Source organism: Triturus cristatus, chromosome 4_1 (assembly GCF_964204655.1).
Source record: "Triturus cristatus chromosome 4_1, aTriCri1.1, whole genome shotgun sequence".
Taxonomy (NCBI): Eukaryota; Metazoa; Chordata; class Amphibia; order Caudata; family Salamandridae; genus Triturus; species Triturus cristatus.
The window spans coordinates 523444232-523469189 of NC_140585.1; the positions used below are offsets into that span (position 1 = coordinate 523444232).

A 24958-nucleotide genomic window follows, 5' to 3' on the forward strand; every position below is an offset into this window, starting at 1 on the left:
TTGTGTTTATGTTTGTTGAAACTCTCTGTGAACATCAACAGTTATATAACAATTATCCAAAAGCAATATTGGCAATACTAATCAATTACTACATTTGCGTCTACTATTAATAATGTACATAGATAGTTTATCATTGATGACTGGATCTTTATTTAGTAGGGGATATTGTCTCAGTTGCTATTTAATACATTGAAGGTTAGCAAGATAGATCAATTGATGATTTGTCAAAACAAGTCATGTTTGTTACAACTTCCCATTTCATGTTTTTTAAATTACAGCCATAATATTGTCCAGGTAACCCAGACCTATTGACATCCCTATTTCAGCAGCACCCTTCAGCAGGAAAGGAGGAATGGCAGATCAGGACATCAGAATGACTAAAGAAAAATTGCAAATTTGGCATTAAATGGATTTGATGATGGAAGGGTATTCCTTGCTTTAAAGTGACAGTGACTTCTAAGTGATTTAATGAGAAGAGTAAGATGTCCAGACAAACTCCAGGGCAGGCGCAGCTCCGCCATGTGGGCAGAGGAGCGTCGTCCCACTGCTTTCTCGCAGTGCGAGAAGCAGAAACATAAAGCAGAAGGGTTTGGTTAGGGGCGGGCGGTACTGTTCTAGGGTAGGGGAGGAGTGGCTTGCCCACTCTGAGGGCACTGACTGTTTGGTAGGCCCCATGGCTGACCAAACCAGTCATGCGCACTCTGCATTTTCTCCATATAGGCTGCATGTAGCCTAGAAGGAGAAAATGGCCTCCCCATATACGCCTGTGTGGTCGGAATCCCAACCAATCACAATGCTGCCATTGCAGGGCAGGAATCAAATGGCCACAAAGCAAATGAGTTGGGCTGTAGGTATATATAGTGTATTAGGCATCAGTCGGCCCTGAAAGTGCCCCACAACCACAGAAATCTGCTACAAAGTGTAACAAATCCCCTTCCCTTCCACCAATGAAGCCGAGAATGCTGTGGAACGAGTGACCAATTGAGGGAGTAAGACTTTCAAAGCCAGCATCCACAGCGCACATCAACTTTCCCCTTTCTCCCACTCCTCAAACCCATGTATGCACCATAAGCTCCGAAGAGTATGGCCTGAGTTTTTACAGAGTTTCATTATGCAAGACCATCAGTTCCACTTCCCTAGAGAAGGTAGTAGTGTCTCTCATAGACCAGTTTCTGCGGATATGTGAGAAGCAGACCTCATTTTGTCCTTCCACAGATAAGTAAGTTCCTTTTCAAAATACTAGTCTGCAGCTGTGCCCTATGACCACATCCCACTGACTTTCCCGTGTTCTATTATGTATATCAGCATAATACACCACTGCATGGAGCTTCTAATTACAATGACGCACATGCAACGTTCCCCAAAAGGAACTGAGCGGGGTTCAATCATAGAGAGGTTTTAATCAGGAGGAGACTCACTCCTATCCTCAGTCCACCTCCACCGGCCTGTATTTTGGAGCCTTGCAGGTCTTATTGCCATACGCTATAAAGTTCTCAATAATTATAAGATCAAAAGCCTAAATATGTTACAGTAAACATCCATCGACTGTGCCAATACATTCCAGTCCGTTTTTATCACTTAACTTACCGTTAAGCTTTCAATTTCGATTCTGCATGTGTGCACGTAGGGAGACAATGTAAACATTTTAGCTTTGCAAGAACACTCTACTCTGATGTCCCTCTCCCACAAAAAAACTTTACTATCAGTTAGTTACATCCGTTACATTTCTCTAACCTGAAATATGCAACTATTTTGGTCAGGCAGGGGAAGTTACATTATTTGGGACATTTCCCCATGAGTCATAAGGGCACCACTTCAATTAGAAGTGGAAAATACAACCACAGCAACTACCTCATTTCACCCCCTCCCCCTCCCCCTTAAATTCTCTTCAGCATTATCTGAAATGCTCCGGGAATAAAGAAAAAAACTCAAGTGGAAATAGTGCAATTTCGTTATCCTCCGTGCCAAACTTTCTCTGCAATATTATCTCTGAAACACGTTAGCACCCACAAATGCATCCCTTAACCATGCCACAACTCCGACTGCACCCTTAAACGTTGGATCAATCCAGGCCAAATGTTTAGCATCTGCCATCAGGTGAGGCAAAATTAATTTCATTGACACAAAAGGGGCACCTTATGTACGTAATGTAACCGTCCTCCATGCAGTTCATCTGAAAATGGAATCAGGCTATCTCTGTGGCCATTTAATACATCTGTTTTCTCGTGGGAGACCACTCAATTCAGGAAGGCTCAACAAAATGGGTTGAATATATGTCACCCCGTCTTTTACCAGAATACATTTCGCTGAGATAATATCTTTTGAGTTGGAACCTGGCCTGTTACATGATGTCAAGGGTTTAATCCTGTAAAGCTTCTTTTATGTGCAATGTACACTTTGTTAACATCTTATAATCCAACTCAGGCCAACTTTCCAACGGAAACCTCTAACACCACAAAAAAGTGTCATTACCCAAGGATATACATTTTGGAGTAAGCTACACATCTATATTTTAGGATAAGCTTTATTCAGGTTCCACTATAGATAACTCACAAAGCGACAGTATTTTAACTTCATTTTTAAAAACTCTGCCCCCAAAAGGAACTGGTATGCTACTTCACCTATAGTGAAATAACTGGTCTCCGTCTTCACAAGACTCGCCTCCAATAACTTGAAATACCGTTATGCAATCAAGATAAGCTTTTTTAAAGTTATTACAAAACATACGGCCATTTATGTGTTAGCCTTACCTTTACATTGGCAGTTGTTAGTGATAGTTTACACACAACTCTGGCAACATCCTGTGATTGTGGGCAAATCACTTAATCTCCCCGTGCCTAACAAAAATGAATGTGTCCTCATGTAACGCAACTGATGCTCTGTAAAGCGCTCTGATACCCGATACCGTCGGGTCAAGTTCGCGCTATATAAAGCACCGTAAAAAAAAGAAAATGGTGCAAAATGGGGTCTATGCAGAAGGAGGTGGATGTAATTGTCAACAGGTGTTGCTATCTTCTTTCTACTCCATTTCTGATCTGTAGACTTGCAGAATTTCTTCTTTTTAATTCCTCTGCCTCTACTTTGAGACTTTCTGACGTTATGTCTGCAGCATGTTATTTCAAGAGCAGTTTTCAAGTCTTCTGTGCTAAATTCACCAATTCTATCTATTCAGTATTTACACTCATAATTGGAAATTGTCCAGATGTTAACTCTTTATTTATACCTATCTCATATTTGACAATCAAATGTTAGAAATGAGTAACGCCTATTCCTTACCTGGAAGTTAATTTCATATGACTGAACAGAAAAAAGAGTTTCATACAATTCAGCTGCTTATTTTGATTTCACGTGTGGCTTTAAAGAGCATGACAGCAGTTTTGAATGTGCAGAAATTAAGAAACATGCCCATTAAGGTTAAGTTATTTTTTTATCTTCATGGAGAGTGTGTTAAATTGTAGGTGGCACTTTTTGCCATCAATGTCATTGTCATGGTGGGGAACAGACACATCTAGTTCGTTTACAGAACAAGCATCTACAGAGCATGTAAAGCTGAACGTTTATCTATTGAATTTGATCTTTGATTAATTTTTAATTGAGGAATAAAGACTTTGCTTCCTTCCTGATTCCAGTTTCCCCTCCCCAGGATGTTATAAGGGAACAGCGAACTTCATGCAATACTCACTTAAGAACTGATTACTTGTAAAGCGCAACTAATCACCTGTAAGGGTCTCCAGACGCGGGGGGGACAGTTGGTCCACCGAAGGCGCTGTGGTTTAGTCAACGAGCTAGGTCTTAAGATTGTTCCTGAATAGAGGCAGTGATGGTGATTGCCTGAGGTTGAGAGGCAGGGTGTTCCAGGTCTTTGCTGTGAGGTGGGAGAAGGATCTTCCTTCGGCTGTGGTCTGGTGGATACGTGGGATGGTAGCCAGAGCCAGTTGGGCGGAGCGGAGGTCTTTGGTGAGTGCGTGGAATGAGAGGCTGTGGTTAAGGTATGCAGGTCCTGTGATGTGTAGAGCTTTGTAGGCATTTGTGAGGAGCTTGAAGGTGATTCTTTTGCTGACTGGGGGCCAGTGGAGATCGCTCAGGTGGCTGGGGATGTGGCTGCAGCAGGGGATGTTGAGTACGAGTCTGGCAGAGGCGTTCTGAATGTTCTGCAGTTTCTTGAGGAGTTTTTTGGTGATGCAGGTGTATAGTGCGTTACCATATTCGATTCTGCTGTTGATGAGTGCGTGGGTGAAAGTCTTTCTGGACTTGGTGGGGATCCACTTGAAGGTCTTTCGAAGCATGCGTGGCATGTGGAAGCAGGACGATGAGACGGCGTTGATCTGGAGGTTCATGGTGAGTGAGGAGTCCAGGATGATGGCCAAGTTTTGTGTGTGGTCTGTGGGGGATTCCAAGTTCTGCGGGTCACCAGGAGTCATCCCAGGTAGAGGTTGTGGAGCCCATGATGAGGACTTCATTCTTCTCTGATTTGAGCTTAAGGCAGCTCCTCTTCATACAGGTAGTGACAGCCTTCTACCATCGTGGAAATTTGTCTTGGCAACTGTGGGTTCATTGGGGTGGGAGAAAATCAGCTGGGTGTCATCGGCATAGGAGATGATGTTGAGTCCGTGGTTCCTGACGATGGCTGCGAGCTGTGCCATGTAGACGTTGTAGAGAGTGAGGCTCAAGGAGGAGCCCGGAGGCACACCGCAGCTGGTCTCTGTGGGTTCAGAAGTGTGGAACAGTGGTAGTCTGACTCTTAGTGTTTGGCCGTTGAGGAAGCAGTGGAACCATTCCATGGCTTTGTCGCAGATGCCGGCATCATGGAGTCTTGTGCAAAGGGTGCGGTGGAAGATGGTATCAAAGGCAGCGAGAGGTCAAGGAGGATGAGGGCTGCCATTTCGCCTCAGTCCAGGAGGGTGCGGACATTGTCTGTGGTAGCAAGGAGGGCGGTCTCAGTGCTGTAGTTGCTTCGGAAGCTGGATTGGGAGAGGTCCAGGATGTAATTTTTTTCGGTGAACTTGGAAAGTTGGGCATTGATGGCCTTCTCGATGACCTTGGCTTGGAAGGGGAGAAGAGAGATAGATCTGAATTTCTTGAGGTCCTTCAGTTCAGCAGAGGGCAAGTGAACATGTCAAATTGAAAAAGCTGTTTCAGATTTGCCATTTAAAATCTGCTATTACCTAAATCTCTCAAATAAATATTCTATGAGGTATACATTTAACTCAGAAATCGCAAATGATTAACTAAGCAGCCAACACATTGCTGACCTCCTTTGCAATAGCTCAGCAGCAGAAATAGTTGATATTTCTGCCAGTTCTATGTGATTTCATTTAAAATCACAGTACCATTTCTCAGAAACCATTTCACTTACACTTGGTTACATGGTAGAAAACTGTGCCTGTAACGTCTAGATCATCAAAAGTCACTTCTCAATCCATTTTTAGAAAGGCGTAAATGTGATTAGTCTTGAAAATGGGTTCTCACACTTAGTTCTTCTACAATGTTTACCTACAATGTTTACCTACAATGTTTACCTACAATGTTTACCTACAACATTTTTCCTTCCCCCACCTTCCCAAGTTCTATTCCGTGGGTTTACTCCACAAATCCCCCTTCCTGTTTTCGCACACTTTTCCCCCCCAACATTCCTTCTCCTTCAACCCTCCTTACTCTGTACTCCTATTTTTTTGCCTTGAGCTGCGCCTTCAGGGCAGCACTTTCTCCAATATAAAATGACTTCTTTTCAACCCTTACTAAAAATACTTGGTATATGCATAACTTTCCCCAAAATACTCTAGGACTGGAGTTAGAATAATAAATAAGTCTCCTAGAATATTTAGGGGACAGTTGCTCTTTCCCTGAGAAAAAAGGGCAAGAAACACTCACTTGGTTTTCTCGGAGGGTGGGAAAGAAAAATGTGCACATTTTCCCTCTTCCCATGCACTTCTTTGTGGTGGTCCCATTTGCACCATCATTCCTCCTCCTCATCCTCTCTTTACCTTGGTCATGTTGCATCTTTTTATTCATTTTAATAATAGATTTTGGACCAGAAAATGACTTTTTACAAGAGGGCCATCGTTTTGATACGGTGGGCCTCTTGTAGACAGCCACTTTGTGGTTGCAAACATAACGATTTGCAAAATTACAAGAAAATGTAATTGAACAATTTGCACCCTCTATTTGTGACTTAACCAGTTTTTTGTACATCGAGCCTATGTTCCCTAAATTGGATTTTCTAGGAAGCCCACATTTTTTCTTTCTAAAACGGTTCATTTTCCTGTATATTGTTATTAATTCTTATCTATTTTTTTTTGTTTCCTTATTTCGGGTTTTCAAATATTTGGGTTCACTGAAATAGGTTTCCTATATATTATTTTTTAAAGAATGTATATAATACCGTTTCGGCAAGTACTACTGTATCTTTAAATGACAACGAAGAAGGGGCCTTTTTAAAACCTGGAAACGTCAGAAACATACTGATCATGTTAAATTATCAATTGATTGTATTACTATTTGTCTTTGTAAATAATACTTCAATACAATGATGTGCATGTTACACTTATAATATGTATTTCATAAGTTACATAAGGGAAGTGAATTCTAGCTTGGCATAAGTAAACAATCACCATTCACATGAGTAAAAAAATCAAACACCAAACTACATCATTCTCAAGAAAGACCTAAAAACTAAACTCCTCCGGTGTCCACTTCACTAAACCCAAACTTCCGCAGTGAATAAAGAATACCGAATGAGGACACCCCGTTTACCAACTAAAATGAATCTCTGCCATTCTGTATTGTAACTTGCGCTCTGAAGTAACTAAAAGAAAATATGGTGCGCTAAAAAAAAATCCAAATAAATATGAGCAAGCCCTGTGAAATTCTGATGCTAGCCGAGATAACCAGAAGCCTTAGAGTGAGGGGGATTAAACACTGTCTGCCTGCATGCAATACCTCTTGAGGTGAGGGAGAGCTCAGAGGAGGCATACACAGCAGACAGGGAGTGGGAAGGAGTGGGTGCATGGGGAAGCAAGCTGGAACGCCATGTGCTATCACACTGTTGGTTCATCTATATTAATTGGAGCGTTAATGGCAGTTTCTCCTCAACCTGTGTCCATCCCCTCACCTCAAGTGCATTATTACAGAAGAGGGTATAATACTTAATTGGAACATTGGTATGTTGGGACCTCGACTGAAGTTAATGAAGTGGCTCAGGGCCAATAATGAATGGTAGAGACTTCCTTCCAGGTTATTTCAGAATCTTCTCCCCTCAGTGTTAAGTATTCCATTCGGTTTATAGCCCTTCTGCCTTGGGCTGTATTAGTTGTTAAAGGCCCTCTGCCTTGTTATAGAAACACAGGCAGGGAAATGTCTTTCAACAATCGTAATAGCCTGGAACTGCCTCAGTATGGAAATAACAGCGATGGCATACTACTTTATTCGGTTTCTTAAAAGACTTCTACTATTCTGAATGACCATTGTGCACTTCAAGAAAAGCGGGTGCTCTTACAGAGCATCTACAGAAACCCAGCAACAGGCTGTGCAGCTGAGCGACGGGGTGCATTTATTATGCGCGTGCACGCGCAAATGAGGACGGGGCCAAGTCTTCTGAGAAACTGTGGGCAAGGATGGGTATTCCGGGTAGCTCTGGAAATATTCTTTTCTGGCACCGTTTGCGTTTTAAACAAGAAAATCAGTAGCTCGTTAAATTTGCCCCTTCACAAAAAGGGTTATCAAATGGAGTGTTCAAGAAATAAAAACTGAACTGTACAGTAAGCTGAAGTACAGCGCTGTGGCAAGACGCGCCGGCCCTTTGTGACGAGGCGCGCTGGCCGTGACCCCGGCCATATATTAATGTCTTCCTGCGAGCACGAGGGCAGCCGCTTACAAGAACGTCTTTCACTTCTGGTAAACTCAACTGCAGGAAGGGCAACGGAGGATGGAGTGGCAGCAAATTGCAGAACCCCAGCCGACCTCAGAAATGTCGCACCGACAACAAAAAGAAAAGAAAAATGAAAGTCTGGCTGTTCTAAAAAAAAAACTGTCTACAAAAGGTTTCAAAACGGAAAAAAAAGAAGCTGAAACAGGTTAAAGGAAGAGGCCACGTGAAAGAGAAGCAGACGAACTAGAGGATGCGTTTCAGACAAAAAGGAAGCTGCTGTGAGTGAAACTTGTCCGTGCATCTACATTACTCGGAAGTAACCAGAGATTAGAAACACGCGGCTCCAGGGTGTTCAGCCCCATATTATGCATCGGACGCATTTTCCCTCTTGCGCCTTGGCGCACCTTTAAAAAGGTGTGCCAGATACACACAGGGACAATGAATGAATTCATTCATTGAAATACAGAGCAGTTACTACAAAGTCGAGCCGCCTGCACTTTGCAGAGGGGTTAGAGCTCCCCCTGCAGGCGGGTGCAGTGAGGGACTCCATCGTCCTGCAGGGAGATGTCTTTGGGATCCATGGGACCCCCCTTCACCTCTCAAGAGGGCTGCCTTCAGGAGGTGCACTGTGGTGCCCCAACTTTTTGTGGCGCACTGTCAGTGAACCTCCTAAGGGCTTCTTTGCATCTTTGCCCATGTCTAAAACACGGTGCGGGCGCAGAGGCAAAAAGATTTCCTCACTTTTATGGAGCCACACCCCACAAAAATGAAGGAACACCATCTCATGACGGTGCTGAGGCTACATGTGCGCCAGCGCTATCAGTATTACATAAGTGGTCGCATAAGCCTCTGCGTCCCCTTCAGTAATACCATTGCGCCCAATGGGGTGCACAAAGTGGGCGCACCTGCCAGTTACGTCCCCCAATATCCCAGGGCACAATGTATAATACGGCCCCAGGTGTAGAAAGCACACACAGACAGCAGAAGTGGGCAGCAATGGTTTGTTACTTCAAGGGTAGAACATTTTGTTCACAATGCAACCAGTATAAGGTCAGAAAGTAGCTTCGAGTTCAAAGATTCAGTTCTAAGCATCATGGTCAAGAGAGCAGGCTTAAGCCAAAACAGAAACCAAACTAACTAGCAGAGAGCCATTTGAAGCACAGCCTGCTTGGTACTCATAATGACAAACAAGGAGTTGTAATTCTGAAAATTAAGGGCCTTGATGCACAAACAGACATGCTGCACATTGTGCACCAAATCTTTCACACCTGTCACTGATTTTGAGATGGTGCCTTTGTTATAATAGGTCATGCAGCAAAGCCTCCAGTCTCGGAGGCCACAAAAGACCTGTCCAATGAAAATTAGTTAGGCAGGTCACTAGTTTTAACTCCCTGAGATTGGATATAAACACAGGAAAGGCAACACGCAAGGAACAGCAGACCACCATCTCTGCGGTTGAATTTCCAAATGGGATTTTGTTTTAAAGGACCATAAAAATGTAAAGTTTCCCGATTAGGAAAACATCGAAGGAAGCAGGCAGTGGTCCACTAGACCAGCTTTCCTTCACCTGTGACCCAGGGACCCCTGGTGGTCTGCAACACCTATTCAGGGGTCAGCTACTGCTCAGAAAATAAAATAATATTAACAGATTAATAAAGTGTATATAAATAAAGACGCAATATGTAAATTTGAACATTTTAAACGTTCTGTAAATGTGAAGAAATTTCAAGTTGGAGGCTGAAAATTAACTTAGAATCCTCAAACTCATTCATGGCGGCAGTGCCATTGCATCAAACCGAATATAGTAAGGATGACGGGTGGTATCAATTTAAATCAGAAAAGCGCCAACCTTCCCATTAAAACTAACATTTTGATTTTATTATAATTGTTTGTGTATTAAATAAGATATTTTAAAATGTGTGTATGTATATGGTGAATGCTTGTTTCCATGATTTTATGTATTGTTTTGCAGGTCAAGTCATTAAAATTGCTTTGGCCGTGGTCCCCAGTTTCTAATATTGACTTTGAGGGGCTCCCAGAACCCAATGAGGATTCAGTGAGAGTCCCCAGAATTCCAGTAATGATTAAGTGGGGGGTCAAGGAAATTAAATGGTTAAGAAGCACTGCACTAGATTACTTCCTACAAACCACCCCCCCCCCCCACCCCCGAGTCTGCGGAAACCCCTTCACAAAGCGGAAGGTGTCCCAAATGGACACCTTCCCCTTTTCAAATCAGTTACCACCTCCAGTCAGGTGTCAGTAACTGACCAATGGCTTGCAAACATTATTGTAGACACAAATTATTGCTATATAGAAAACCAAATTAAAGTAAGGAAGTATCGATCATTTAATGCTCCTTTTTAACTGTAGTTCATTATGGGTTGGTAATCCCATTTTGTGAGCAAGAAATGCTTTTCCAATTTGAAAAATGGGTTTCATACATACCAAAAAGCTGTTTTGGGGTTGCAAATCCTGTGATTTTATAAACTGACAGGTTTGCCTCATCAAAATGACTTTGTAGAGGGTGGCTTGGCTCCAAGCCAAGAAGGTGGATGTACATTTTCGAGTGCTGCGCCAAGCCAGCACCATCCGATACAATCAGCCAAGTAAGCAGCCTTTCTTAGGCCCTGATGGGCCATCACGAGATACCGTGTCACCTGAGGGTCTAATCTAGAGTGTTGGCACTGTGTCTTGCGAGGGAGTGCTGGGCAGCTGACAAGGGCTGCGAGCCAATGAAAAGGCCCACGATGATTGCGGCAAGCTGAGATGCTGGAGACAAGCCATGAGCGGCCTGGAGAAGATCAGGGAAGTCGGCGCTGAGGCTGGCGGGGGAGTACAGGGGGCTGAGGCGTCTCCAGATTGTGAGGCCTAAGTTGACTGAGGCGTGCTGAAATGTGGGAATGAGCCTCACTGAGGTGACCGGTTGAGGATCAAGTAGCCCAGGACCTAGAGCAACCTTTCGCCCTGCAGGAGATGGGTCCCTGGCCAAGCTGGGATGCCTGACGGGGCTGTGCAGCACTAGAAACGCCCAATCATATAGGGCATAATCCCTGCAGATCCCTAACTGATGTCTGGCTGCATCCTGCACTAAGGCCTTCCCAATAAATGCCTTGGAGGTGCCAACGCAAGAGGTGGAGCTGAGATGAAACCGAACACAACACAATTTAGTACCTGTGGGGTCTTTGACTTGGGAGGACCAGGGACCTATATATACGCTCATAAACAACTCCTGGGCTATTCTGGAGATGAAGTAAGAGAATGACTCCCGGCTCGGTCATAAAGACCCCCTCTCTTCCTCCTTATACTCTGCTGGGGCCCATGAAGACACACAGAGGGGAGCCTTGGCCCTGGCTTCCTTCTCTATTTGGCCTGGAGGTACAGATCTGATGCGCACAAACAGCCAGAGTCTAATCTGCACTAACTAGCAAAACCCTCAGGAACAGTGACCCATGGATGCTCATCCGAGTGGTCCCACTCCAGATGGTTGGCCCAAACCACCCGGGAGGAGGCCTCGCCATAGTCCACAAAAACACCCTCCGCCTCACCACCTCCAACAAGACCATCCCCTCTGCCTAACTCCTGCACTTCCAGATCAAGACCATCCCTAAAACCACACTCCGTGGGACACTCATCTACAGACCCCCCGGCCGCAGGACACCCTTCGCCACCACCTTCACTGACTTCATCACACCCCACGCCACCGCATCAACAAACTACATACTCATCGGAAACCTCAACTTCCACCTCGACAACCCCAGCGACCCCAACTCCACCATCCTCCGCGACAACCTCGCCAACATCGGAATCAACCAAATCGTCAACACACCGACACACAGGGCAGGGCACACCCTCGACCCCATCTTCGCTGCAGGAAACCGCATCCACTTCCGCCACACAACGCAACCACCTTGGACCGACCACCACTGCGTCCACTTCACCGTCGAGAAACCCAAAACACCTAAACCAGCCCCGCGCCCACCACGAAGGAACTGGAGCAAGATCACCGACGAGCAACTGAACTCCACCCTCTCCCAAGACAACCACACCTGGGCATCCGACGCAAACACCGCAGCCAGAGAACTCCACAAGTGGATCTCCAACTGCGCAGACTAGCTCGCCCGCTACGCAACCCCGGCAAACAACGCCCCAGAAAAGCCGCCTGGTTCACCACCAACCTCCAAGAAGTCAGACGTGCCTGCAGATGCCTGGAAAATAACTGGAGGAATACCAAGACTACCGACAGCTACTCCACCTACACGAACGCCATGACGGATTACCCAGTGGTGTAACGAAAGTTTAAGGGGCCCCCCTGCAATGTACACAGAGGGTCCATCAGGCCTGTGTACTGTGCTGAGGGGGCCCCCTGCAGCTCAGGGGCCCACCCACACTGCGGGGGATGCCAGGTCCTATGTTACGCCCCTGGGACTACCACAACCAAATCAGAACAACCAGAAGGAACTTCATCCACAACAAAATCCTCACCAACTCAGCCAACTCCAAGGAACTCTTAAACGTCATCCAGGAATTTACCAACCCACGCAGCGAAGTCACAGACACCACTCGTCCCAGGACCTCTGCGACAAGCTCGGAACCTTCTTCCACCTCAAGATCAGAACACTCTACGACAACTTCACAGACCACCCTCAAGAGACAGCAGCCAGCCCGCAAGACACCAGCCAGCCCACCATCTCCAACTGGACTCCAATTACGACCATGGACACCGCCGCAGCCATGAAAGGCATCCACTCGGGGGCCCCCACGACCCCTGCCCTCCGCACATCTCCCACAAAGCCGCGGACACCATTGCACACCAACTGCAACACACCATCAACACCATCTTCAAAACAGGTACATTCCCAGACGACTGGAATCGTGCCAAAGTCAGGCCCCTGCTCAAGAAACCCACGGTGTACCCCACCGACCTCAAAAACTACCGGCCCATCTTGCTTCTCCCCTTTGCAGCCAAAGTGCGAGAAAAAGCAGTCAACAGGGAACTAACACGATTCATCGAAGAACACACCGTCCTCGACCCGTCCCAATCCGGATTGCGAGCCAACCACAGCACCGAGACCGCCCTACTCGCCGCCACAGACGACATCCGCACCCTCCTGGACCAGGCCACTCCGCGGCCCTCATCCTCCTCGACCTGTCTACAGCCTTCAACACTGTCTCTCACTGCACACTAATCACCAGACTACGTGAGGCCGGCATACAAGGAACTGCCCTAGACTGGATTCGCTCGTTCCTCACCGGAAGAAGCCAAAGGATCAGACCACCGCCCTTCCTCTCCGCCCCCACTGACATCACCTGCGGAGTACCACAGCAGTCATCGCTGAGCCAAAACCTCTTCAACATCTACATGGCCCCCCTCGCAGACATCGTCTGACAACACGGCCTCAACATCGTATTCCTACGCCGATGACACCCAGCTCATCCTCTCCCTCACCAAAGACCCCTCCACCGCAAAACTCAACTTCCAGAGAGGAATGCAAGAAGTGGCAGTCTGGATGACCAACAGCTGCCTAAAACTCAACCCGACAAAACAGAAGTCCTCGTCCTTGGAACCACCCCTTCAGCATGGGACAAAGCCTGGTGGCCCACCGCAATCGGAAGCCCACCTACCCCCTCAGACCACGCCAAGAACCTCGGCATCATACTTGACTCCTCACTCACCATGAACCGACAGGTCAACGCCGTCACCTCCAGCTGTTTCAACAGCATCTGCATCTTCCAAAAGACTTTCAAATGGATCCCCCCCGAATTGAGGAAAACAGTCACCTACGCACTCATCACCAGCAATCTGACTATGGCAACGCACTCTACGCCGGCATCAACAAGTCCCTACTACGCAAACTGCAAACAATACAGAACACCGTGGCTAGACTCGTGCTCAAATAGAACAGAAGAGAGTGCCGGTGCTGCACTGAACTTTCAAAGAAATTTTAACAAATGAACTGATTTAAACAAATCCATTTTATCCATTTTTTGATTGATTTTAATCAAAGATATTTTTATGCAAATTTTTCTTATTATTTTGCACGGTTATATTTAGAGTGATTCAAGCATATACAAAAAAATACTAATCAAGAAGGACAAACAAAAAGGTGCATTTCAAATATTTACATTACATAAACACATATGAATAACCACACAGCTAGCGTACCTCAGACATTCAGACAATAGACAACATTCAATTTACAATTTACACTTATATGTACAAAAACTAACAACAGGCCATCAGTGAATAACACTTGCACTATTTCAAAAACGTCTATTTTTAAATTGTTTAGCAGTTATTTGGCCGAAGGCGAAGACAAGTCAAGGTGAACACATAAGCCAACACCTGCGGCGACTCCACTAGCTCCCCGTGGAGAAGAGAGTCACCTTCAAAATCCTCACTCACGCCTAAAAGTGCCAGCACAACAATGGACCCAAATACTTCAACGACAGAATAAACTTCCATGTACCCAATAGAAACCTGCGATCATCCAACCTCACACTGTCTGAAACCCCGCAGATCCACAGAGCCAGATCAGGCGGAAGATCGTTCTCCCACATCGCAGCCAAGACCTGGAACGAGCTACCGGCAGACATCAGATGCACCCCCTCCCTGAAAACCTTCAGGAAGACCCTCAAGACCTGGCTCTTCGGCTGAACAGAGCGGCATAACCTCCCCCCTCCCCCCCCCCAGTGCCTTGAGACCCTCATGGGTGAGTAGCGCGCTTACAATTCCCTGAATGATTGATTGAGTGGTCCAAGTGTCCACGCTCTCCTGCTGCTAGACGCAAGAGGTGGACTGCCCTTCCTCAGGGACATTCCCAATATGGGCCAACACAAACAGGCTGCCCACCCCACACAGAATAAAACTGACAAATACACAGCCCCGGAACCTCTGCCAACACGCCAGATGTTCACTCCGACTGGGAGGATGGGGCAGACTGAGGACATTTTTCTGCAGTCCTCCAAGCAATAAATTAAAACAGGACTCCCAAACATCTCTGGGAAGAAAATTGGAGAACTCAGCATTGACCTGTCCCTATCAGGCACTCCGAAACTTGGTCAAAAGAGTACACAAAGTGAAGGGGATGGATATCGAAAGCTAAGGACTCCATCAACACATTCCGCGTCACAATCCCAGACCTGTACAAGAGAATACAATACCTGGAGACTCGAGTTATAGATGTGGAGGGCTGTTCTAGATGGAATAACATTAGGATCGTGGGCATGCCAGAGGGCGAGGAAGACTCCAACCCCAAGGCCTTTATTAGAGACTGGCTGAAAACATGTCTTCCAGCAGAGGCGTTATCATCATGCTTCCTCATTGAAATTGCACATCGTTCACTGTGGTGGCGATCCCCACCACCACCGATAATTGTTCGCATCCTGAACTATGCTGATCATGATCTCATTCTGTGTACCTCTAGAAAACAGGGTTGACTACACTGCGGCACATCCATCGTGATGGTCTTTCCAGACTACACCCTTAGGTTAAAAAAAGTCGCAGATCTTTCCTACAGGTAAAACAGAATCTACGTGCACTAAACAATCAATATATGTTGCAATTCCCAGCGTGACTTAAGGTTCTCTTTATAGAGAAGGCAATTTCTTTGTTACCCTGGAAGATGCTTGGAGTTGGGTGGAAGAGCGGCCAAACTTTGCAGACAAATGATCATACATAGTGCCCCCTCTGCATTCCGAAGGCAGGCGCAGGGACCTGGGAGTGACCTCCAGGGTGAAGCAGGAGAACTCATCACAGACATCGCCTTGCTGATTTCCTGCTGCACAGTGCCCACAGAGGTTTTGGTGAAGGGGGAAGCCATGGGCATGGCACTCAATGCAACATAAGTGACTGCTGAACTTTCCCATCTGGTACATCGCAACCCTTGCACCTGTTTGGTGCACCCCTCATCGCTTGGTTTATCTTTCTCTTTGTGTGTGTTTCTTTTGTTTCTGCTTCTTTCTCCTGTTTTCCTATGATTCCAATGTTATTTTTTATTTAGTAGATGAGCTGAATAGTTTTGGTGACAAATTATTCATGGGTAGAAGTGTAGGGTGGGGCTGGGGTCTTTACTTAGATAATACTGTCAAAAAGGGGTGGGATACCGAGAAATGTGAGGGGAATGCCTGTAGCAAATTCCCTAACAAAGATATGTCACCACTGTTTTCTACAAACGACAAACCCTTATGGTCCTTAGTCTCATGTGAACCCATACACAGTATAAACACTGGACATGGATAAATACTATCACATTATAACATGGAATGTCAACTGTCTCCATGACAAATGCAGTACGAATTTCAATCAGGTCAAGAAACCTTTACCAGATAGTCTCCTCTTACAGAAAACACACCTGCTAGGCACTAACTGCGAATTCATAGGCCAACACAGGTACACCTGGGCGTACGACCCAGGGCACACCAAAGGTTCAAGAGAAGTGACCATCCTTTTGCGCAATTCCCTTTCCCTGAAACCCATCATAATACTTCCAGACTCAGCAGGCCGGTTCATCTCCCTTATGGGAACCCTCAAAGGACATACATGGTCCATTGTCAGCATATACATCCCATTGACAATGATCGATTCCTCACTGGCCGCCATGGTGGCCCACCTTAGCTCACTACCTGCTGGCATTGTTCTACTGGAGGGTGATTTTAATACAGTCATGGACCCTGTACTAAGCAACTTTAGTGGGCGGTGGACATTGGGTGGCCCGCTTACAACATGGTCCACCTCAATTGAGCTCTACGACATTTAGAGGAATGGCACCCTGACACCCGGCAATACACTTTTTTCTCCCACTCGCATTCATCTTTCTCTCGTGTAGATCCCTTCTTTGTACCAGTCACGGGACCATCGAGGGTGAGGGAATTCGAATCCCCTCCCCCGTAGTCTATCAGACCATTCTCCAGTAGAGCTGCAGCTAATGGAGGCCACCCAGTTCGCCAACTTGCCTCTCAATGCATGGTGGTTGAGCGATGACAGTTTTGGCAATGGTCTACAAAAATTAATAGCCTCTTATTTTGAGGAGAACGAGGGTTCTGTGGACTCAGCTGCCACTGTCTGGGAAGCCTTTAAAGCAGTGATCTGCGGCCACATTAAATCACTCATTATAGGCCACAAAAAAGATAGAGAGACACAATCACTCCAAACAGAAATCAGAGATTTAGAACGTGACTTTACATTCAACGGGGACACAGACAGGAAAATGCAGCTAATGATTGCCGCCACAGAGGACTTCCAACACCTTCATCTGACTATAGTCAAACACAATTGGTTAATGTTCCAACACCGCATTTACGAATGGGGGGACAAAGCAGGCCGCTTACTATACTGGCTAGCAAGACGAGACCAAGAGCTTATGACGATCCCACATAAACGCTAAGATGATGGAAAACTGGCATACACAGCTCACAATATCGCTGAAACATTCATGGAATCCTACTCCTCGCTATGTGCGAGTCGCACTCCACCTAGCATAGAGAACACTGCCCTCATAGCTAATTACCTCCCAATTCAACCTCTCAACACCACCCAGAGGGGGGAGCTTGAGCTAACACTTTTACTTGAGGAAATACAAATGACCATCATCTCCTGAACTCCGATAAGACTCCAAGCTTAAATGGGTTCCCTGGTGAATTCTAAGAGCGCTACTCTTCCCTACTAACCCCACATCTCCTCAACATGTTTGAGGAGATGGTAGGAAAAGGTCTCCTAATAAACAACATAAGAGGAGCAACTATTGCTGTCATTCATAAAACCAGAAAAGACCCTGAAGAATGTGCCTCCTACCGCCCGATCTCGCTAATCAACATGGAAGCAAAAACACTAGCCAAAATTCTTGCTACTCGGCCATTATGGGTCCTACACTCCTTAATTCAACCCGTCCAAAACGGCTTCATGCCGGAGCTTGGGACCAGCCATTGTATTTGACAACTACAACAAATCCTTGCCAGACCAAATGAACTCCAGCAGTGCGATCGATGCGACCGCACCGGGCGTTGACTTGGGGTGGGGGCATCACTTTTGAAAAAGTATATTATCAATTTAAAAGCACCTGCCGCCACGTTCCGGGACTCCAGCAATTTTCAGACATCAATTAAAATGTAAAAATTACTCCAGTGATTAATCGTCTTCCTGGAAGGAGACCTGAGGTTTGCCTAGTGGAAGTTTTGACACATCCTAAGGTAGTGCAGAGGGTTAAAATGCCTACTGCTAGGAACATGTACCATGCAGATAAAAAGTGCCTATAATGTAAATGGCCAGTGGGTTACTGCATCTGTAAGAGAGCTCCTTTTGTTACTTGTTGTTTACATGTCAAAATACTAATATAGAACATTGACCTATTCACGGTCATCCTAGAGCTGCATGCAAACTGCAAGGTATATGTTAGAGCTATATGTTTTTTTGATCAGTTTTTCACCATCCTAATCTTGTGAAATGGGTTCATTTGGGTAGAAAACAATTCTTATTATGAAAAAGAACCCATAAAAATGATGTTACATTTTAAATTCTGAATTTATGCTTTAAAAAATAAGGACTCAAACTATAATGCCTACCAGTATCGATGACATGTCACTCCTACACTACACCTTGTAGTCCTGTCTGATGTAACATTTCCTATACACTGATTTACACACATATGATTGCTCTGACACCTTACACTGGTATGAGTGGTGTTATAAAACTAAATGAATCTGAGAGACAGTGGTTATGGAGACTAGAGAGGCACTGTTAAAGGGTGCCACCAGCGCTAAAGTCCAGTGCTAAAGGCCCTTAACTCCAGGAGACAACAGCCCTTACACTAATTGATTTTGAGAAAGTGTTTGACTCAGCTCATTTGCCCTTCATGCTTCACATCCTCTGAAGAAAGAACTTTGGCCACGCTTCATACAGCGGTCAGAACACTATGCAGTCAACCTTGGGTGAGAGTCAGGGTAAATGGGGCATTATTTTCCACGTTTCCAATTGAAAGAGGCACTAGACAGGGCTACCCTCTTTCTACCCTTCTCTTTGCGTTAGTAGTCGAGCCCCTAGCGGAATGGATTTGCTGTGACGCCCAGGTCTTTGGGATCCGCTGGGCAACCCTACCTGAAGACCAAGTCTCTCTCTACACAGATGACTTGTTGGACTATATACAAAGGCCATCCCACTCATTCACCCAACTCCTAAACATCCTACGTATATACGGAGAGGCTCCTGGCCTACACGTAATCCACAACAAATCACAATATGTGCCTACAGTGGGACCCTGCCTTGCAGCTGAGGCAATTCACCCCTTTTAATAAGAGCAGGACCTTTAAATATTTGGGGATACACTTCACTATTGATCAGCAATTATCCTGGAGTCTTAACACCGATGCCTTACTTCTTATCACACGTAAGGAGGTCGCAGCCTGGGATAGGCTCACCATCTCAATCATGGGTTTGGGAGCTTTGTTCAAGATGTTGGCTATACCACGCTTTCTTTACACCCACCTGAACTTCCCCTACACTATACCTCCTTTCCTCTTCAAAGAAATCAAAATAGCCCAAACCAAGTTTCTACGGGCGGGTGAATAGTCTCTCTTGTCAAATGTATACAGATGCCCCTCAACAGAGTATTGGGGATCCCGGATATGCGACTATACTACTGGGCCTTGCAGCTAATCATAATTAATGATTGGCTATTTGGAACCAGGAATGGCCCAACATATTGCCTAGAATATAACACCCTGCAGACATGGGAACCAGAGAAGATCCCACTGGTACCCATGGGGTTGCCAGAGCCCACTTGGACCCCTGTGACTTGCTGGAACACCCCCCTTAAAAGCAATAAATGAACACCCCTATGGCGCAGATCCTGGCTACCCCAGGTCTCTGGGCTGTGGGGTATGGGACCTTATTGGTATTTCCAAAATAGGAGAAGTATGCTCCAATAACCACATGTAGTCTTATGCAGAATTTACCACCGACTTTTAAGTACACAAAACTATTTTTACTCTATCTACAGCTCGGACACGCTCTGGCATGCAACACTTCCATCCTACAACATGTACCAGAAATTAATCCTCTTGAATCCAAAATGACAATGGAAGGCCTGAGGAAAAAAGGGACCTCTCCCGTTTTCCAATCTATAGGAACTCAATGCCCCAGATCCCTACACACAATTCAAGGCCCATTGAACTCAAGACATTGGCGCACTGACAGATGAAGAATGGCAAGAAGCCAAAATGGCGGCCCGATGTCTGGCAATATAAGCCAGGATTCCTTTGATACAATTTAAATGCTTCTATATAACATATTATGATCCAAACAAACTGTGGCGAAAGGGACGCACACCAGACAATCATTATCAGAGATGTTCTATGGAAGGTGCTGGCTTCTTCCAAAGGGTTAGGAGCTGCCCTCTCATTACCATATACTGGGCCTGCATACACAACAAACTGAGTAGAATCGTGGGGTATACACTCACCCCAAAACACAAGCATGCAGTAATGGGTATTGAGGAGTCCAGGGTGGACTGGGTGGGCCTCAAACATTTCATTGCCCTATGCCTACTAGTGGCAAAAAGGGACATTGCAAGATGATGGATAACACCTACTCCTCCAACACTTGCAGAATGGACAAAGGTAATGGATGCATGTGTGGCATCTGAAAAATCAGTTTGTACTGCTCGATGGTCATGATATTATCATGCAATAGGGGATGCATTGTGGGATGACATTGATTAATGAAACTTACTCTGGTTATGGACCATCTTATCATGCCTGCGTACTACTGGATATACATTGTGGTGGTTTGTTGATCTATATGTAGATGTCATCACTGTATTCTTCTAAAACTAAATTAAATGACTTCTAAAAAAATGACTTTGTATATCATGATCTAAATCCTGTATTTTTCAATAACTGCTCTACAGAATGGCAAGAGCTATGGAGGCGTCTACAGATGCCACCCACATTCTTGTTGGAGCAGAGGGCATTTCAAAACATAACCCGATAACCTGTGCCCACACTCAGGGTACTGAATTAATCTCAGCCAATAGTAAATATAAAGGCCTGAATTCCAGTGCATATTTTCTGCTCACTAGCCACTTCAGTCTTGGTCCTGCTCCAGTGGGAAGAGTCCAGCCTGATGTACCAGATAGAGAGCAGGTTCAGTCTTGCTGGCAGACATCAGTGAGGTGCAGCTTGAGTCCTATGCCGAAGAGAGCACATGACCTATGTCTAGGCCTCCGAACTGCACTTAGTGTCTCGGTGAGAAAACAACAAAGTGATGGTTGGAAGGGTTTAATTTACCTTAGCCACTGGTAAATGCTATGGCCTCACATTGCTGGCCATCAGTTGTACAGTGTAATTTGCATCAACAAGGAAGTACAGCCCCAAAATAAACCTGAACATGCATTGCAGTCCTAGAATATAAACAGAGGCCGCCTCAACGCACAGGGTTGCATCATAGCTACAATTTCTGAGAAATGCAAAGAAAACACGGAAGTGAAAGTCTAAAGTGTTCTCATATTAGTGTTGATATTACGTTGCATTAACAAAATTCACTGTGCTCTAGTGTCCATTTGTGTTATATCTTTAGTCATAATTATTTAAATTGTAAGTACCTATTAACAGTTTATGGCTTTCTAGCGTTTATAATAACAAATGTTTCTATTGACTTAATCAAATAAAATTAAAATTAAAATTATTTGGAAAGAAGAAGGGCTGTGTAAGCACCTCTGGGATTCGCTGTGAACCATTAGTTGCCCTCCTATAACTTCAGTCGATAGGCTAGCAGAAAAGTCCGCCTCAAAAATATTGCATCTCAAATGTGTAAATGGCACAAATTCTAAGAGGTCCTGAGGCCGCGCAGGTATTTGCCATAGTAAAAACAACAAAGCAAAATAAACTCATATACCAATCCAACAGTGCTTCCCATGCCAACAAACAACTAGCAGCTCAAACATAAGCAAAGGTGGTAAAGTAAAGACTGAGAAGGGCTGTGTTTTCAAATGTAGTTCTGGTACCTGTGCATTTTACTACATGCATTGAATTTAATACGAGGCTAAGCCATACCTGATGTGCTAGAATATAAATATTGTGTCCAACGTCCTTGGGTGAAATATGCTCCTCTGCGCCTTGTTCATCGTCGTCCCCTTCCAGACCTTGGTTATAGGCATTCTTCATTACATCGACCTACACACAAACAGCAGAAAAAGAAGCACAACACAGTTAGAAAAAGCTATCAGGAGACAGATCTCCACTAAAGGGGTCATCCACTGAAGACAAAAACTCTGCTCTTCACCCAGCCCTGTGTGGCTTAACAATCATTAACAAGAGACATTCTAGAACATTCCTTTGTGTGATGGAGTGAGCGTGGGGTTTGAGGTGTACTGTGACTAAGCCTAGGCAAAGTACTACGCTACGCTCGCGTAGTTTGCGAAGTTCACGCTACTTCGCACTACGCGAATTGCACGTAGCACAGTGCTTGGATCACGCGTAGCGTAGTGTTGCGCAGTACTGTGGTCATTTTTTGCTTGCTCGACGTCAAGTTGGCGACCGCGAGCAAGCAAAATGACATCCCGGCGAGACTTTTTCCTTGTTCGCGATCAGCAACATCAAGTTGGCGATCGCAAGCATGGAAAATAAACCTCCCGGCGAGATTCCCAACGCGAGGAGGTCAGGTTTCTCATTGCGAGTGGTCGCGTATGCTCGCGACCGCTCGCGATGAGAAACTACCAGTTCGCGTTGAGAAAGCTGCCGCACGAGTAAAAATCTACTCGAGCAGCAGAAAACTACAGCTCGCACTGTGCAAGATGCCATTTTCAATGATTGCACAGTGCCGGTTGCTTGTCCGCACTGTGCAATCATTGAAAACAACATCTGGCACAGCGCGAACAAGGTACTACGCAGTTCGCGAAGTGCTACGCGTAGCTCGCGTAGTGCGAAGTGCACTTTGCGTAGATTCGCGAAGTGCTACTTCGCGAACTACGCCCAGGGTGAACTGTGACATCATTCACGTTGGCAAACAGTCAACAACTGGCATTGTAGAAGGCTCCTTTGTTTGATGTCAGCTTGGGGTGTCAGATGAACTGTGACATCATTCACCTGTAACCTTTAAACCTCAACTCAGCCGCAGGCACCCCTGGTGAACACCACTAAACAATTTGTGTTGTCACCTCATAATAGCCAGCTACAACTCACAGTACCACCGTAAAGAGACTCTCTAGAAAACTAACGTCATCGTTAGACAACACGTATACCTGCAGCAATATCCTGCAAGCAACAATTGCGTTCTTAAAAAAGGTTCTTAAAGAATTTATATTTTATCATATTTGACTTCCAAAATGTCAACACATTGTAGGAAGGAAAGATGGCTATGTTTGCTTTCGGCATACCCACGCTTTACAGTTCAACTAAGTTAGTTGGAGTGAACCCACAACGCTCTCCATTTCACAAATACAGGAGAACCATAAAGTCATTAAAGACAGAGCTTGAGGGGCAAGGGCATTGTGTTTGCATGAACAGTTACTGGGCAACCAAAAGAGAAAGACTTAGTGCCCGATTACAAGTTTTGTTGGTGCAGGGGCAAACGGTATGTCACCGCAGTGCCACGCACCGCCAAGATGGGCCGTCGCCTGTCCGACCTATTCCGACTTTAAAATGGTCTGGCGGGCGGCATGGTGGTGGTCCTAGGGCAGGGCCACTTTCAAAGGCAGCAGTGCCTTTGAAAAAGGCACCGCAATGGGAATGCCTCACAAGGTTCCTGCACGGCATGGACTTCAAAGTCCATGCCGTGCAGGAACTGTTGTGCATGTACACAAGGGGCACATGTTATACCCCCCTGTGCGCATTCACAAGCGTAGGAGGCATAAGTGACCCTGTAGGGCCCCTTTTGTTTCCTCTCCTCCATGGTGTACATGGAGAAGGAACCTCCATAACACCGCTGGAGGAGATGAAACTCGTAATAGGCTTAGCGGGACCGCAACAATCCCGCCAAGCATATTGCGGCCTCCTGATGGTCACGCCATCTCCAGAGAATGGCGGTTCCCTGGCGGCTGGACTGCCACAGTCACAGCCCCGGGAGTCTGGTGCTCCTTGGGCCGCCAGACTCGTAATTAGTTATAAACAAGGGTAAACCTAATGAGGCCACTAGACCTGGGTGAAGGACAGTACAGTAGAAAGGTGGGTCCCAGTAGAAAAATTCTAGAGAACACACACAGTTAAATACCAACAGACATTTATTAATTTTGTATACAATAATTCTTTGTTTAATATTAATCATATTGAACATCATAGGATGTTCACAAACCAGCAAATAATCTGGAAAGACGTACCACAACAGTGTGCCCCACTCAAAGGGGAGAGGGGGTAAAAAGGGTTGTGTGCATCGAGTGAGGGTTGGAAAAGTGAAAGGACAGGTAGTGACAATATATCCATCACATCATTATTTATAATAAAAAAACAGCTTTTCGTAGCCGCACAGTTGAATGCTAACAAATGCATAGTGTTAGACCTGGTACCATTGGCGTGGCTCTCCCTTCCATTTGTTCTGATTGCCTCCTCTGTTTTTGATACGTTTTGCTAGTTTAGATGCTTTGGGCACTAGGCCACTGCTATTCAGTGCACAGTGCAAGTGCTCCCTATGTTAAATTAATGTATTGATTAGTGACTCCATGATTGGGTTATTTGATTTACTTGTCAGACCCTAGTACAGTGCACCATGTGTGCCCAGGGCTTGTAAATCGAATGCTGCTGGTGGGCTTGCAGCACTGGTTGTGCCACCCACAGAACCAGCTTGTAAAGTGTGCCTCAGGTCTGCCATTGCAGAGCCTATGTGTAGTCTGGTACTGCCATGCTGACTGACCAAGTGCACCCACTTGCTAGTCCCTAAACCTTCCCTTATCTTCATATCAGACACCCCTATGGTAGGCCCAAGGGCAGGGTGCATTGTAAGTATAGGGTAGGACATGCCCTGATGTGTGAGGCATGTCCTAATAGTGAATTACAGTCATTTTCGTTTTTCACTATTGCAAGGCTACCTGTTCTCCATAGGCCAGAATGGGCAGTTTGATTATTACATCTTAACTGACTCAGGGAACATGGTAGAAATTCGAATTTAGT

At 45.5% G+C, this 24958-nt stretch overlaps 1 protein-coding gene across 4 annotated transcripts in view; it reads right to left on the reverse strand.

Moving 5' to 3' along the window:
* ITPR2 (inositol 1,4,5-trisphosphate receptor type 2) overlaps nt 1-24958 on the reverse strand; it is a 1506646-nt gene that overhangs the window by 264109 nt on the left and 1217579 nt on the right. For all 4 annotated transcript variants that reach the window (XM_085652787.1, XM_085652785.1, XM_085652786.1 and 1 more), the window contains exon 45: nt 21911-22030. In XM_085652787.1, the coding sequence (XP_085508913.1) occupies nt 21911-22030 (120 nt within the window). The remainder of the gene's footprint in view (nt 1-21910; nt 22031-24958) is intronic.